The 16,793-nt window shown below is 40.3% G+C and overlaps 1 protein-coding gene across 3 annotated transcripts in view; it reads right to left on the bottom strand.

The window, feature by feature from the left end:
- LOC129764885 (protein chiffon-like) overlaps positions 1-16,793 on the bottom strand; it is a 68,707-nt gene that overhangs the window by 25,326 nt on the left and 26,588 nt on the right. For all 3 annotated transcript variants that reach the window (XM_055764444.1, XM_055764446.1, XM_055764447.1), the window contains 3 exons: positions 12,550-12,665; positions 1,850-2,176; positions 685-1,681 (listed from right to left, as the gene is read on the bottom strand). In XM_055764444.1, the coding sequence (XP_055620419.1) occupies positions 685-1,681; positions 1,850-2,176; positions 12,550-12,665 (1,440 nt within the window). The remainder of the gene's footprint in view (positions 1-684; positions 1,682-1,849; positions 2,177-12,549; positions 12,666-16,793) is intronic.

Raw genomic sequence — 16,793 nt, 5'->3', positions numbered from 1 at the left:
TGTACTTGAACTGACTTATTCGATATGGATCTACAAAAAATACATGGTGGGACAGTTATGAATAGAATATCAACATGGATAAATTGAACTTGATGTTGTTTTTTTAAAAGTTGGGAATAAACTTTTTTTTGTGTTTTCTCCGTAAGATTATGCATAAAAACAACGTTTTATGAAGAAAACTAAAAATCGACAAAAAGTAACATGGGACAACTATGCGTAGAACGGCAGTGTACGTGTTAAAACAAATCTTCGATATTGCATTATGAAGATTCGCATATCGACTCCTTTATCCGTTTCCCGATTTTTCCCTAAGGAGTTGCGTTCTTCGCTCCTTTTGGTATCGTTATATGTATTGTTAAGTGTTTTTTCACAACATTCCCTCGGCACTGTCTTTCCGCATGGTTCTTAGTATTAACAGCTATCAGGAACAATAGCAGGAAATACACGCAAATAACAAGATTATTTTATTTTTTGATTGAAAGATGGGTTTGCTACAATACAATCTTAATAGGTTAAGAATAATAGTTTGGTGTAGCGATAGTAAATCGCCATGATAGTAAATTATTCTCTTTTTTTAAATTTATCATAATTTGAGATAATTGGAGTTAAATCCGTGTTACGGAAGTGGTACTTAGAAACTACACAAAGGACTCATGCATGCGATGGAAGTCTCAATGATCCTACCTTTTGATTTCCTGGTATATGTTCTAATAACTTTCTGTACTTCTGTCCCCTTGGACTCCTCTGGTTTGCTACAATCCTCGATAGTTTCTTCAACCTCACATTCCTTCACCTGCACAATATTATCGTTCTCACAAAGCTCACTCCGAACGTTCTCTTCTTCGACCACTGCGGTCTTTTGGGCTTCGCTCAGAAACGTCTCCAAACTCACACCACCTTCACCAATTAGTTTATCCAATGCCACAAAATTGTTTGCGTTGTTCACAAACGCACTGTGCTCCTGCCCAACCAAATGATTCGCCAGCACATCGTAATCGATTCGACAAATCTCACAATAACCACACTGCTGCTGCTGCTGTTGGGTTTGCTGTTTCGCGGTAGCATTGGTAGTCGTTGTTTTCACACTTTCCGGAACCGGCGTGACGGTCGGGTCTTTCACTGTTTTATTGCTGGCCGCTGGAGCCGCCGCAGTTCCCGCTCCCGCTGTCACAGCCGTTGACTTCTCCTGAATGCTATCGAACGGTGAGCCGGTAGATTTCGCGTTCAAATTCAACACGGGCCACTTTTTAAAAAGATGAAAGGCTGGTCGGTGCTGCCGCTTGAAAGATTCGATCTTAACGAAATCTCCCCGCAGATGTTGGAGATTGGTCGCCTTCCGATTTGCCGCCGAAGATTCCTTCGTCAGAGCTTCTACATCCGCTTTGCACGATTCAAATACCTTGTTGAAGTATCGCACCGCGTATTCGGTTGACCAGATCGGTTTACCCCAGGATTTCGCTAGCTGAACCGGACTCTGGCTGTCTCGATCGATGCGAAATTGGTTACCGATCGCCGCCGCTTTCGGTGTGGCTAGTAGTGATGGTGGTGCTGGACTGCACGGACTGCCCGGACGTGAAGCTGAAAAGTTTGATGAATGATAGTTCTGTTGATGCTGCTGTTGTTGTTGTTGCTGTTGGCGGACACGCTGGAGCATAGCATCCGCGCGGCTGCGTGGTTTACTCTGTGGGGGGATGGAGACAGAAAATACATGAATTAGATTTGTTTTCTATTTTGCATGCGATTGTAAACGATTGTTTCTTGATAGTGGAATCATATCTTATACAGCCTGCAAACTATTTTCTTCGGAAATTATCTTCAATTTTTATAGTACAAATAATCAATAACCCACCTTGTACTCACTGCCGGAAACGCCGTGCACTGTACTCACGGTGGTGGTGCCAGTACCGGTCCCCGCCGAAGCCGATGGTGTGCCGATGCATGGTGACGATGGCGAGGCTTCGTTTACATACTGCTGCGACAGGTAGTGCGAAGCGAATGATGTCTTGGGCGTGAGCGGTGTCGTTGGAGTCGCCGGCGACTGGAGCGAATTGTACGAGGGTCCTCCGTTAAAGTCTGCCGCAGCGTTCTGACCTTGCTGCTGATGCTGGTTTTGGTGGTGATAGTCCTTGTCGGTGATGAAATGGGTAATCTCCTTGACAAGAAAGAATTCTATCCGCTGCGAATGGAACGAAGACAAAGAAAAATAATGGATATTAGTTTGATTTGTGTAAATTAGTGGGGGGAATACTGCGGCAAAAAGTGAACGATATTGGTGGTCAACCAGTTGCGTGAATCAGCGAACGGACATAGCCCATGAAGGTGGATCAATGGGGATAGCAGCATCAGCAGTGGTGTGGAGAATCTTTTCTCGAGTGCAACACACCACACGGACAAGCAGAGCGGAGCGATTTTCGGCCATTTTAAGATTGGGGCGTTCGAGAAACGACACGCCATTAAAGACAACGAAGCGTTGAAAGTATAAGAAACTCCACATTCTGTATGTGGCTTGGGCCAAGTAAGAAAATTCAAACGAGGCGAAGAACAAGGAGGTGGATGCGTGGATGGACCATTTGTATCAAAATAACTGTATGTATACAAAGGAAGGAGTTCTCATGTATACAAAACAGAGACATGAAGAGCGAACGATGAGCATGTGAGAGTGGTTGCTGGGAGGAACTCACCTACACCAAGAGAGCGGAGAATGCGCGCGCATAATCGCGAAAAGTTGTTATAAGAGAAAAATGAAGACAAACACAACGGTAGGAACCAGTGTTGCCCCATATACGAATTTTTCGCATTCCCCTTGAATATCAAGGGGAATGGATTATTGACATCGATGATTGACGCAATTTTCACAATACAATGCAAGTCAAATAAAAATCCAAAGTTGTCCTGTTACAAAAACTTTGGACACAAACCACAAATCTAAGCCATTTGTCATAACAATTCCGGAAGAAAGGTTACGGCCTTTACAGACGTCACTGGAGCCGAGATACAATAGATAGCATTTTTATTGTTTGCACTGGCATTCAAATATTATTTGTATTATTGTTGCCTTGTTGTATTGAGTGTTTTTTTCATTTCTTAGTGCTACGAAAATGCGTATTTCGGATTTGGGGTATTTAAGTATAAACGCCACCGGAGCCCAATTTTCATTATGAATTGGTTTTTTCTTAGTTAAATTTATTCTGAGGTCAACGTAATGGGGACGTAGTCCCCATCAATCGAGGATCAGGAACGCAATCCGAGTCGGCCGCCGACCCGCCGTCGGAAGCGGCGGCCTTTCGTAAACAAACCTGTGTTCCATCGATTGCCCGGTTAGTTTGAAACATAGGAGACGATCCATAAGTTAGGTCCGACCGAGCGTCGGACGGCATACGTTTGCCCGGTTAAATTTTTTATATTTCAGTGCAAAAATTCGATCTATTGTATTTCGGCTCCGGTGACGCTAATACGAAAGTACCCTTTGTTTTTAAGAGGCTTTAAATTTTGCAGTTCATTCGCCTCTATCCTTTACAGATAGATTAAATGTTTTATGGGAGCGATGTCTCTCGAATGATAATGGAAAAGAGATACGATACTCATAAACGATAGATAGAAAATTGATGTGGATTGACAGAAATTCAGAAGCAATTGAAAAATAATAGAGAAATTTCGAGACACGAATTTATGAAACAGGAGAAATCCAAATATAAGATTGATATGGACGGATAATTTCAGCTTAAAGCTGTGTAAGGTAAATGATTTTGGTTTGTCCAGTCGGAAATATGATCCTCTTTTTTTAATGATCTAGTTCAGCGCACCTGTGTCAAATCAGATATTCAAATGTTTCTAAACATATAAGTCACATATTTTGAAAGTTTATAAAATCTACCTTCTATTGGTGTCAATCGCCCCTCATTTGAGCTAACTTTCAATTAATCCAGACCTTTTCTGGATTATAACACTTACAAATACTGTTATTATGTTATTATTATGCTTGCACACCATTTGAATCAGATTCATACATCTAAATCCTGTAATTAAAACATCCCGATGTCCTCAATTCTGATCATGGTTTGCCCAATGCGCTGATGTTGGTTTGTCCACATTGTTGGCAGTCGCTTAGCACGCTGCAGTTTGTTTATGTTGTCCTTCGTGCGTCCGGGCAAACCATGATCAGAGGTGGACAAACCATGATCATAATTTCGCTTTGAAGAAAAACGTTAAAAAACATAAAAATTTGGATAATTTGAACGCCTTACGGTATTATTAGCAACTAAAGACATGGGGCTTTTCAACAAACTCAAACTCGTCTCGATTATATGTGACTTTCTTTAAGAAAAATCGATTTGCGTTTAACGGGTGTTTCAATAGGGACGCTACAAAAGTGGACCATTAGGGACAGCAAATGACGCCATATTTTTTTCGCTGTCTTGACATTTCTCTTCAGGAAGGTTTGTCATTCCATAATGGAAAGATGTACGATCCAACGAGTCGAGATTATTAAAATTTACTACCAAGATTCGGAGTGAATGGCCTCAACTTTAAGAGCGCTACGTCTAATTTATGGTCGTCATAATTCCCGTGCTAGTGAGACAAACAAGTGTTCGTAGTGTCAAGAGTATTGCTGCCGCTAGCGCTAGTTTGGTGAGCGTGTTATCTCCCGAAATTGCCCAGTCAATTGGCCATCTCGGTCGTGCGATTTGATGCCGTTAGACTATTTCCTGTGGGACTACGTCAAGTCTATGGTCTATGCCAACAAGCCAGCGACGATTGATTATCTTCGTACGAATATCGAATGTGAAATTGCAGCAGTATCGACCGATTTATCCTTGAAAGTTGTCGAAAATTGGGTACAGCGTCCAGACTTCTGCAAGTGTGCCCGTGGTGGCCATGCAAAAGAAATCGAGTTCCATACATTATGGCATCAAATGTACTTTCACATGAATAATTCATACTCATCTGAGTAAAGTTTTCGTTCCCATGTCTTTTCATTTGAGTTTTTGTTCTCTTCATCACGGTTCAAAGCGATTACAAAATAAGCAGCTGCTACGTAAAAACATGGCTCACTAAATTTAAGTTGCTGCAATGGAATCCTTCAAGAAGAATGCATTGGACCTAGCTTAACGAAATTCAGGTGCAACAATATTTGAATTTGGCGCCACACGCGGTATACCTCTCTCAACACTAGGGAACAAGTGTCATATCACATGTTGTTGGTCAGTTTCAAATGATTTTCGTGGCTTAGAGTGGGGACTCTTTTGAAAATCGATGAGTTTGTGACATTAAAAATCGACAGTCATTCTGCAAAAGAATCTACGGATTCTATTGATAAAAATTTGCATGTAAAACCAGTTTGTTTCAGCAAGACAAATCCTAAATGAAATCTATTTTTTCAAACGATACGGAAATGTAATTATCGGTTTGCACCCATATTTCCTCAAGATTTTCATGAATAATAAATAAATATCTGATAGATAATTAATAGATAAATAATTAAATTAATAAATATCGGAGACTTTAACTCGTAGTTCCATCGTAAAATATCTCGAATTAACATAAAAAGTTCAAAAATGGCAACAACGAACATATTCCAACTTCGAAGAGAAAATCTAATAAAGATTATCAGGTTTTTTTTTGATACGGAAATAAAAATTTCTATTCGGCAACACTGAACGTAACAACTGTCAGACAGGATTATGTTGGAGAAATGGGAATGTTTTTATTCGAAGAGCAAGCGATGATGGGAGCGAACGAAGGAACCCAACAGGAATGTGAACTAAGCTGTTGGCCTGCTGTGTGTTTGCATGATAGAACAGGGAGACGGGAAACTAAAAACTGACGGTTTTTTCTGGCTTTTGTTGGTTTGTCGTTTCGGGCTGTGTTAAAGCAATGCTGAACAGAGACTAAAATATCGATCCAATGGGAGAGCAAAAATTCATCTAATTCCGCAATTGCGATCGGAGTAGTTTCGCGAATGTATCCTTAAGAATATGACGAACTTCGGGAATATTTTTAGTAATATGGTAACGGGTGCTACTTAATAATACTTAAAATTCAATTTTACAGGATGTTTATCCTTGAAGCGTGTTCAAGTTTATTCAATTCAATATTCAATTTCGCAGGATGTTTATCTTTGAAGCATGTCACAAACCCTCTGTCAAGTTGTCTCGCTTATTACAGTTTTAACGTTTTTTGCACAAGTTGATTTTCTTGAAAAACCCTTTATCACACAATCCACGTCTCTTTCATATCACCATATAACATTCTAATTAGACCAAAACTTCTAAACAGAAAATACACCGGCGAAGAACACATTCACTCTCATACAACCCCTTCGGAGTTGACACCCACTCCCAGCACTCACATCACCATGGCACCAAACCATAACGAAATGCACTCTCTCCCTCCCCCTCCACCTATGAAGGTTAATGCTGCTCTGCTGCTGTTGTTAGTTATAATGATAATGTTCATGTTGTACACATTTGCTTGTTCTTATCCTTTTTCACCTGGTTCTTCACACAGGTGCGCACATGTAGTGGTGAAACATCGCACGCGCACAATCCATCACTCACTCATTCTCACATAACACAGCTTCTTAACCTGCGCATAAGCACATATACGCACACCAACATCCCACTATTATCATTGCTCGTAGCAACACAACATTAGCTGTCGTTGTGGTTGTGTAACGCATAAGTGATACGGACCGAACCGGATGACCGTGTGTGTAGATGCCACAGAGTGCGCTACGTTCGTTCGAAACAGAGGCAAAAGAGGCAAGCGAAGAAAAAAAACACGATATGAGCGACGTTGAACAGGCAAGCAAGCAAGCAGCGCTAACAGCAATCGCGAGACTCTGGCTTTTTCCGATAAATGGACGTATTTTCAGCCATATTTGATTTACGCAACGAAGCTTCCTGCGCTTGTAATTGCGGTTGAAAATCGTCAATTTTTGCGCTTTCTTCGACTAGAAAAATACATTATAAACACTCACACACTGGTACACACGATATTGGGATTATACAGCTTTGACAAAGTATGATAACAGATGGCACTAGCGCTAACCCTATAATGGGACTAGCTTGGAGGATTTCACTACCGTGCAGCATTAAGTCGGTACTAACCGAATAAGATCGTACATCCGACGCGGAAGATGCTTCGATTCGAGTAGGATTCCAATGAAATTTCGACGATTTGCACAGACTAACCACTCCCGAATGCCCATCCGTACGCGTTTCTCGATGCAAAGTGGAAACTCGCTCTCAATGTACACTCTGCTGCTGCTGCCGCTGAGTAGTCGAACAATACGACGATGATGGTGAATGGTGGAAGCGACCAGGAGGTCGGCCACAAGCGGCGAGTGAGCGAGGGTACGACGAGAACCACAAGCTTTGCCAGGCTGGTGCGCGCTGCTGCTGATGTTGCTTATATTGCCGTTGCTGAAGGAAAGCAAGGCAAGGCTGATGATGGCTGACACACAGGCAAAATACACTGCACTTTTGTGCTTCGCCATCGCCCATGTTCATCGCTTGGGTAAGAAATGGATCGGGCTTCGAACGGGGGCAGCACTTGACCAGACGAGACGACCAGTGTGCTGCTAGTCTATTTAGAGACCATACTTTTCCCTCATGTACTGTCCATTCATGACATTCATTGCTGCTTCCGCAATCGTGAACGACCAACGAATTCCAACCACTAGGAAAATGGTGTATACTTAGTAAACATTCTTGAAAGAAAACAAATTCAAACCAGTGACGTCCGTTCCACACTCGAGTAAGGGGGGTCTCACCCTACACCAGCGCGCACACACTACGCCACTCCTCTTGTATGTCAGCAGTCACTCTTTGCAATCACACTTTCTGTCAAATAAGACAATACACAAAAAGAAAATCAATTCGCACCTTTCAGTAGCAGTACTCCATCACAATTTTGATCGTATGAAAAATCGCAAATTTCACTCCGTAACGCTTCCACAATGGCTACTTTTTCACTGCACCAACTGCTTCCGTCTGTGTCGCACCGAATTCAGCGAGCGCTGGTAAAATTTTCTTTGATGTTTTCACTTCACTTCATAAAATACGCTGCTGACTGCTGCTGCTTTGCTGCCACCACACACACGGAATGAAACTCGACTGCTGCAGTATGAAAGTATAGACGGCACTCGGAAAAGAACACAGAAGGCCTTCCGTGAGGTGCGTTTGTATTGTGAGAGAGCTAAGCAACGTTTAGTTTTTGTTTAGCTTGTTTTTTTTTCGCTAAATTGGGTACTTTTTTTTGGTGAGTGGTACACGCCTACATGCGCATTGACTAGCCCGAGAGGTATACAAAGGCCGGTCCAGGAGAAACACATGTCATTGGACAGTGGGCTGTTTAGGTACATCGGAATGCAGATTTGAGTAGAAAAAAAATCAGAGTTTTCGCTTTATAGGGGAGGTGGGGGTAAAACGGACATGTTAAAAATAACTTCAATTATATCTTTGGAAACTCATATTTCCCAAAACTTCGATGCAGTTTCTTGTAATTCAATATACTGTTTTTCTACCTAATTGGCCAAATATTTTACAAAAAAAGTGTTTTTCAATGTTTTTTTTTACTAAAATACAACATTTTTTCGATGCGGGTATAATGAACATGTAGTGGGGGTAATATGGTTCGTATTTTATGAAGCGTAGAGATTTATCGATCCCGAGAGGAATGATTTTATTCGACCAAGGTCTGAACTCATCACGAATGTCCGTTAAATGATGAAACAATTGAATTAATCCACCTAGAAGTGATATTGTGCTTTTCAGCAGTATAAACGGGCAGACCCTCAACTATTTAGCTTTTGGTTCCAGTCTGCTTCTAAACAGTCCACATTTGGCGATTTGATTTCCATTTATAGACGCAGGGCATTCCTTAGGAATATATTAAACAGACTTTTCACAGTTCATCCCACTCCCACTGGCAACTGTCCATTTTACCTCACCAGTACAATTATTTCAATAATTTAAATTTTTCCATTAAAAAATGAATTTATTTTTCCGTACATACCAAATATCGCTTCTCTGTTAATTCACAAACCGAAATATAACCACCAGCGAATTGAATTTTGATATTAAACCACTCAAAATGCTTAATATCGAAGCAGCCAAAATTACATTCACACGCGGAATCATGTGTGATTTTCGTTTTTTTCCCTGTTCCACCTTTGATTAGTATTCAATGCCATAGGGTGGCTTAAATATTATGGAATAACATGTAGAAGGAGTTCACATTAACAGAAATTGGAAATTCAAAATGTAACTATACAAATCAACCCATATTACCCCCACTGTCCTTATTACCCGCGGTTCCCCTATTTCTAATCTTATATGATTAATCATTCTAATTTTCATTGAATCATTATAATAATTAATATCATTACGACTTTGCGATTGCATCATTTCTGGTATCATTCACTAGTCTGCATAAATTGTTCTGCTGATTTCAATCCTAGATTTGTTTCCTGTGAGCAAAAAATAAGTCACCGGAGGGTTGAGTCCGAGACACGACCGCATAGTTGACGTAGGACTCCGTTATGCTATCTTGCATGCTAATTTTGAATATTATTTGATGAATTACATCGTTAAACTCTTTGATAAAGATTTGGTGGCCCTGAAAAGGGCCATTTTGTTTAGTTGTGGGTTATTTTTTGTTCACTCCACCAGTTTTTACAACCGAGATGGTGACAGAAATGTGGTGATTAGTCTTTGGATTTCAACGTCTTGTGGATGTATTTGAAACTAGAGACTTAGGACTTTTCAACAAACCCAAACTCGTGTTGATTATATGTGATATGTGAAGAAAAAGCGATCTGCATTTGCTAGTTGCGTGAAAACACCTATTATAAAAATGCCTACGAATGGCATATATTTTTAATGCCGATTTCCCCCAGGCAATTTGATTTTGAAATTTCTGTTAAAGAACACACTTCGGTGGCAACAAAAGCTCCCCATACAATGCCGATTTCTCCAGGGACCTTGGGATCACGTTCTCATTTTGTTCGCTTATGTTCGCTTGAACCCGAGTGAATGATCGACGTTTTCATTACCTCAACGTCATAGATCCACCCAAGAGCATCTAATATCTGGATATCGGCTTGAAAGCCTAGACACGTTATGGAGAAGAGGAAGGGCATATTTTTTTGAAGTGGAACCGAAAACAACAAATCATTGAGTGTCCATCAAGTTTATTTGGCTTGAATTTTTTTTTCAATCTTCCACTATCCGTCATTTTTTTTTATAGAAGGGACAAGTGATGTGTCGCCGGATTTGTTGATAAGAGCAGACCTCGAGGAAGGAATTGTCCGATTTAGGGCTGTCTTTATTCTATCATATTTTCTGTATAAAACATTTATTCCATGTAACGGAGAAAAATGTTATTTTCAAGTGGTTGAAAAATCTTGAACGATAATTGTGTCTGAAAATAATCTGATATTATAATGATTAGTTTTGTTAGAAATACTAGGAATTTTATAGTAAAAGGTAAATTCAACGGGGTCGATTAGAAGATCAATCAATCAACAGTTCTGCGATTGGACCTATGAACTTGCTCATAGTAAGAAAACGTGAATGTTTGAAAGTATTGATAACAAAGAACAAATTTTGAGCGGGACAACGTTTGCCAGGTCAGCTAGTATTTAATATTTTTGAAAAAAAGGCTCAATATGTCACATTTCACAGAAAAAGATGCTACTTCCGCGTACTTAAAAAACGACGTCTCTATGATTTTCCAAAGAAAAAAGAACATGAAACTGTTCTATTAGTGTTTTGATTTTGAATACCATGGAACCAAGAGTATTGTTAGCTGTATTCTATTTTTTTTATATGAATTTGGAAATAATTGCAACATCCAAATATTAATACTTCGTTCTGGTACATATCACACTTGGTGTAATGTAAACAATGGATATCGAAAAAATTGACAATTCTGAAACTACTGGGAGTGAAGTGCTGCCAGTTTGGGCTACTGTTTAGCAAAAAAAATTGAAAAAAAGTATTTATTTCATCGGAGAAGTCTCGCGTAACTTTTGAAAAGGTCCAATGTAACATTTTCGTCAACTCGAGAAAAACGAAGTTGAAGACCCGAACATTATTCCGCGAATTATCTTAAAAGTTATCGATCTTTATCGCTCCTCTCACCACTAGCGATCAAGAATAGCTCTCCAAAACCAATCCGTGATTTGAGTTTAAAGTTGAAACCAAGGAGCGAAAAATGTTACATTGGACGTTTTGACTGCCCGCTTTTGCACATTGGACATATTACGTTGCACGATAAGAATTTGAAACTAACTACTAAACAACAATCCAAAAATCAGCATTTCGTTCTAGAGACAGATTATTATTGTTATCACCCGTTGAATTGAACTGAAATCGATAACAACTACTGTAAGAAACAAAAACTCAAAACGACCGAAGTACGACTTCGTGTTGTTTTGACTGCTTTGTTACTTCGGACGTTTCGGGCATCGGAGGAAAGTGGCGTCCGAAGTAACAGTCGGGTGCTTAAAATCCGAATCTGTACATTGGATATTTTTTGTATCGGCGATAAAAAGATGAAGAAAATAGATACGTGAACGATTGTTTTTGTAATGCATTCAATGATTGAAGACTAATAGCGTGTATCTATTAACTCGATTTGTTTACATATGTTACATAGGACCTTTTCAAAAGTTACGCGAGAAGTCGTGAATATACAAATTACATGCACCATGAAATTTTGACAATAATTATCAAAACAAAATAGGTGATGTATCACTCAAAATACTTTGATGTTCTAACTCCAAAACCAATGAGCTCTTGAAATACCGCCGTAACTAAAAATGTTGTTGGAAATTTGTGTCATCCCGAGAGTGAAATCAAATATTGTTCCAGAGCATTTCTCACATTGAATGTTATAGAATATATTTGACTAAATCCATTTCATTGCCTGTCTATTGGACTCAATATCAGCGGCATCAATGAATGAAATCAACTCACGCTCGAGCGGTCACTCAGCAGAAATCGATTTTCTCATTCACCATACACACACAAGTAAAGATTTTTGTTTTCCATCAGTGTGCTCTATTCCACTCTATCCAACAATCAAGCAAATAGTAGCTCGTGAGTTCCCTGTTTATTCAATTTGTTTTTTTTTCGCAGTTGTGTACGTATATCGTCCGCCTGGCGTTCATTAGTTTGAAAACCTCCCGCACTTCACCACACGACGGCGATGGAAACGGAGTCCACACACATCAGAGGAGGAGGCCACTAGCCTTTCGTTCGTTTTCGCTTCTTTGCATTACAAGTTTTTGTTTTATTTCTCTGCTTGCCCCTTTCACAGAATCGATTCTACTCCACCGTTTGGCTGGTCTTCGGAATGACGAAAGAAACCGGTGGCCGCCGAAATTGAGGAGAGAAAACGCAACTGAAACCGGAACCGTTGAACGAATGGAGAAAACATAAAATAACACTAACGCGAGATTTTTTTTCTGCGAAATGGCGATGATGGAATTTTCAGTGCGTTGGTTTGGATTGAGAGTTGTTCAGATAATTGTACACTTACCCCGCCAAGTTCCTTGATGGTGTTTTCGACCTTGCTCGCAAGTTGGTGCTTCTGGATGTCCAGATAGAAACGGTGATATATCAAGGGTCTCGGGCCTTTCACTAGTTTCACTTTATCTATTGGGGGCAGAAAGAAAGAAAATTTCAGTGAAAAGAACTAATCGAATGCAGTAATAGTGTTCAAAAGTAAGATAAATAACGTGTTAACAGCTACATATAACATGGCTCACCAATACAGCCGCAAGCTAAGAACCACACGATTCGGCCCCAAGTAGGTCAACATTTGTTTGTTATTAAGCTTTTCCTCGATGTGGAACGGCTATATTATGAATAACAAGTGCAACCGCCACGAGAATGTGTTTGTATGCCGCAATGATAACAGCAACAACATCACGCGAATGTGTGTTACACCTGGGCTGACTTTACACAACAAAGCGGAATGGGCACGATTGCTTAATGTTTGTTGTTTATGTCGAGCGTGACATATAACCACAAGGTTTTGATAACAAATAGAGTGCAGTGCAGTTAAAACGCTAGAATCATGCGCTTCCCGCTTCAAGGACGGTACTCGAGAGTGACGAGTAGCTTGACATGACCACAATCGCACGGGCTTACATATATTGTTTGTAACATTTGGCATATTACAATTAAGTGATTCGCTGGGGCTTACAATCTCAAAGCCCAATAATGCTCCTTCATAACTCCCACCACTGATAACGCACAAATCGAGATATTTAACAAGAATGAGCTTCGGTGTAAACTAGTGGTACTCAACCTTTCTTTCCCTGCAGGCCGCTGTACACCACGTTATGTAGGATCTATTTAATCGGATTGCTCTCAATATTTCTCGATGAGCACGAAATTAAAAAATTGTTTAACATAATGTAACACCAGATGAACCAACCACAAAAGATTTATAATTTATAGCTGAATAAACGAACTACTAGTGACTACTAGTAAAACTCTCCAGTTCCGGAGTTGGTCAAAGCATTCTCACCCTATCAATTGTGCTAGCATCATTTCTGATAATGCGCCCTCGTTGTCATCCATTATGAACCGGCTCATCAACGACGACGACCGCCTTCCTTAACCCTTCAACGGACCGTGAGAACTAACCATGTAATCAACGACATGTTTACATGCTGACATAAACAAAACATTTTTTTTCCAATACGCAAAACAATGTGAAATATTGAAAAAAATGTGGTAGGGTAAATGATCTTGGTTTGTCCGATTTAGATTATTGAAAAGACCCAAGTCTCTAGTTGCGCTAATAATACAATAAGGCGTTTTTTTTTTTTATTAATTCGTTTATTTTTACAGGCTCAGTTACTTAAGTTTAAAGGAGCCGAATTCTTAAATATATTTTTAAAACTATATATATATATATATAAACAATTTTCTTACATCTATGGTTAGTAAGGTGGAAAACCGATTACTCGCGGTGTACTCGAGTTTAGAAGGGTGACATATTTTTAGGATATAAGGAAATTGTAACAATGTTGATGAGCACTCAATTCTTAAATCTATTCGTATATCTATAGTTTATTTACATTTCAACTTATTCTACTATTTATAGCAAGGGGACGAATTACCCGCAAAGGAAGGAAAGGAGGGTATAAGGATGTAGGGACAATCACACACGAAGATCTATAGCTTTAAGGAAAACATATATATGGGACATGTAATCAAGGTCTAACCGAGCCAACACATCTCTCACCGGCACATTGGGCTGTCTTCCTCGGGCCCGAAGGGAGTTTTCTAAATTCGATCTGGCGACCAGATACACCTCGCACGACCAAACAACGTGCTCGATGTCGTGATAACCTTGGCCACAAACGCAGAGATTGCTGCTGGCAAGATTGAAACGGAAGAGTAGTGCATCTAACGAACAGTGATTGGACATGAGTCGGGAGAAGGTGCGAATAAAGTCCCGACTCAAATCCAGACTTTTGAACCACGGTTTGAGGCTAACCTTTGGGATAATCGAGTGAAACCACCGGCCCAATTCATCTTCATTCCACTTGCGTTGCCAGTTAGCGATGGTATTTTTGCGAACTAAAGAATAAAATTCATTGAAGGCGATTTGACGCTGATATATATCGCCTTCAATTGCACCTACCTTTGCCAATGAGTCAGCCCTCTCATTACCCGGAATTGAGCAATGTGAAGGGACCCAGACAAAGGTAATGACATAACAGCGTCTGGATAAAGCACTCAAAATTTTTCGTATTCTCTCAAGGAAGTACGGCGAGTGCTTTTCCGGCCTCACTGAACGGATAGCTTCGACAGAGCTAAGACTATCCGTTACAATGTAATAGTGTTCAACAGGTCGTGAGGCGACGCTGTCCAGCGCCCAGTATATCGCTGCCAATTCAGCAATATATACCGAGCAAGGATTCTGAAGACTGTGTGAGGTGCTAAAAAATACGTTGAACACTCCAAATCCTGTGGACTCATTCATAGAGGACCCATCAGTAAAGTATATATTATCACAATTGATACGTCCATACTTTGCATTGAAGATCGTAGGAACGAACCCCAATCTAAGATAATCTGGATTTTCATGGATTTTCTCCTTCATGAACAGATCGAAATGTACAGAGGAATTGATGTAGTCAGGGAAACAAACACGGTTGGGAATATACGAAGAAGGATCAACCTGCATGGAGATGAATTCATGATATGAACTCATGAATCCAGAATGAAAATTTAGCTCGATCAATTGCTCAAAATTTCTGATCACCAATGGATTCATAACCTTGCGCCGGATGAGGAACCGAAGAGATAATAAATTGAAGCGATCTTTTAGTGGGAGTACGCCTGCCAAAACCTCGAGACTCATGGTATGCGTTGAGGGCATACATCCCAACGCAATACGGAGACAAAGATACTGAATTCGCTCGAGTTTAATGAGGTGTGTTTTGGCAGCTGATTGAAAACAGAAACTGCCATACTCCATCACTGAGAGAATAGTTGTTCGATACAACATTATAAGATCTTCTGGATGGGCTCCCCACCAGGTGCCGGTAATTGTACGGAGAAAGTTTATTCTTTGTTGGTATTTTTTACTCAGATACCTAATATGGGCCCCCCAAGTACATTTGGAGTCGAACCAGACCCCAAGATACTTGAATGACATAGCATGAGTGATCGGTTTACCCAAAAGTTGAAGCTTTGGTTTTGCTGGTCTATGCTTCCTAGAAAAAACCACCATCTCTGTTTTCTCCGTGGAGAATTCGATCCCTAGCCCAATGGCCCAGGTTGAAAAATTGTTCAAAGTATCTTGTAAGGGTCCTTGCAGGTCGGATTCGTTTGATCCTACGACAGACACCACTCCATCATCTGCAAGTTGTCTTAGGCTGCAATTTTGTGTAAGGCAATTGTCGATGTCGCTTACATAGAAGTTGTACAAAAGGGGGCTTAAACATGAGCCCTGGGGGAGGCCCATGTAAGAGAACCGACTTACTGCCGAATCTCCGTGAGAAAAGTTCAAATGTTTCTCACAAAGCAAGTTATATAACATATTATTCAATAGAGGCGGCAGACCCCGAGAGTGTAATTTGTCTGAAAAAACCTCTATTGAAACAGAATCAAAGGCCCCCTTTATGTCCAAGAATACTGAAGCCATTTGTTTTTTTTCGGCGTAAGCCATTTGAATTTCTGAAGAAAGCAACGCAAGACAATCATTCGTCCCCTTGCCCCTGCGGAACCCATATTGTGTATCTGAGAGTAGGCCATTCGTTTCAACCCATCGATCAAGGCGAAACAAGATCATTTTCTCCAACAATTTCCGTATACAAGACAGCATTGCTATTGGGCGGTACGAATTGAAGTCGGACGCGGGTTTTCCGGGTTTTTGAATAGCTATAACTCGTACTTGTCTCCAATCATCTGGAACAATATTATGCTCCAGAAACCGATTGAATAAGTTCAACAAGCGATGTTTCATCACATCAGGGAGATTTTCAGCAAGTTGAACTTAATTCTATCCGATCCCGGAGCAGAATTGTTACATGAAAGGAGAGCAAGAGAGAATTCTACCATCGAAAACTCGGAATCAAGATCGCACCTATCTTGTGGTATATCTCGAACAATTTTTTGCACAGGAGCGGAATCAGGACAAACCTTCCGTGCAAAATAAAAAATCCATCGATGTGAATATTCTTCGCTTTCGTTCGTTGAAGAGCGATTTCTCATGTTTCGAGCCACTTTCCATAATTTTTTCATTGACGTTTCTCGTTA

This window comes from Toxorhynchites rutilus, chromosome 2 (assembly GCF_029784135.1).
Source record: "Toxorhynchites rutilus septentrionalis strain SRP chromosome 2, ASM2978413v1, whole genome shotgun sequence".
Lineage (NCBI taxonomy): Eukaryota > Metazoa > Arthropoda > Insecta > Diptera > Culicidae > Toxorhynchites > Toxorhynchites rutilus.
This window is presented reverse-complemented; position numbering and strand designations above follow the sequence as displayed.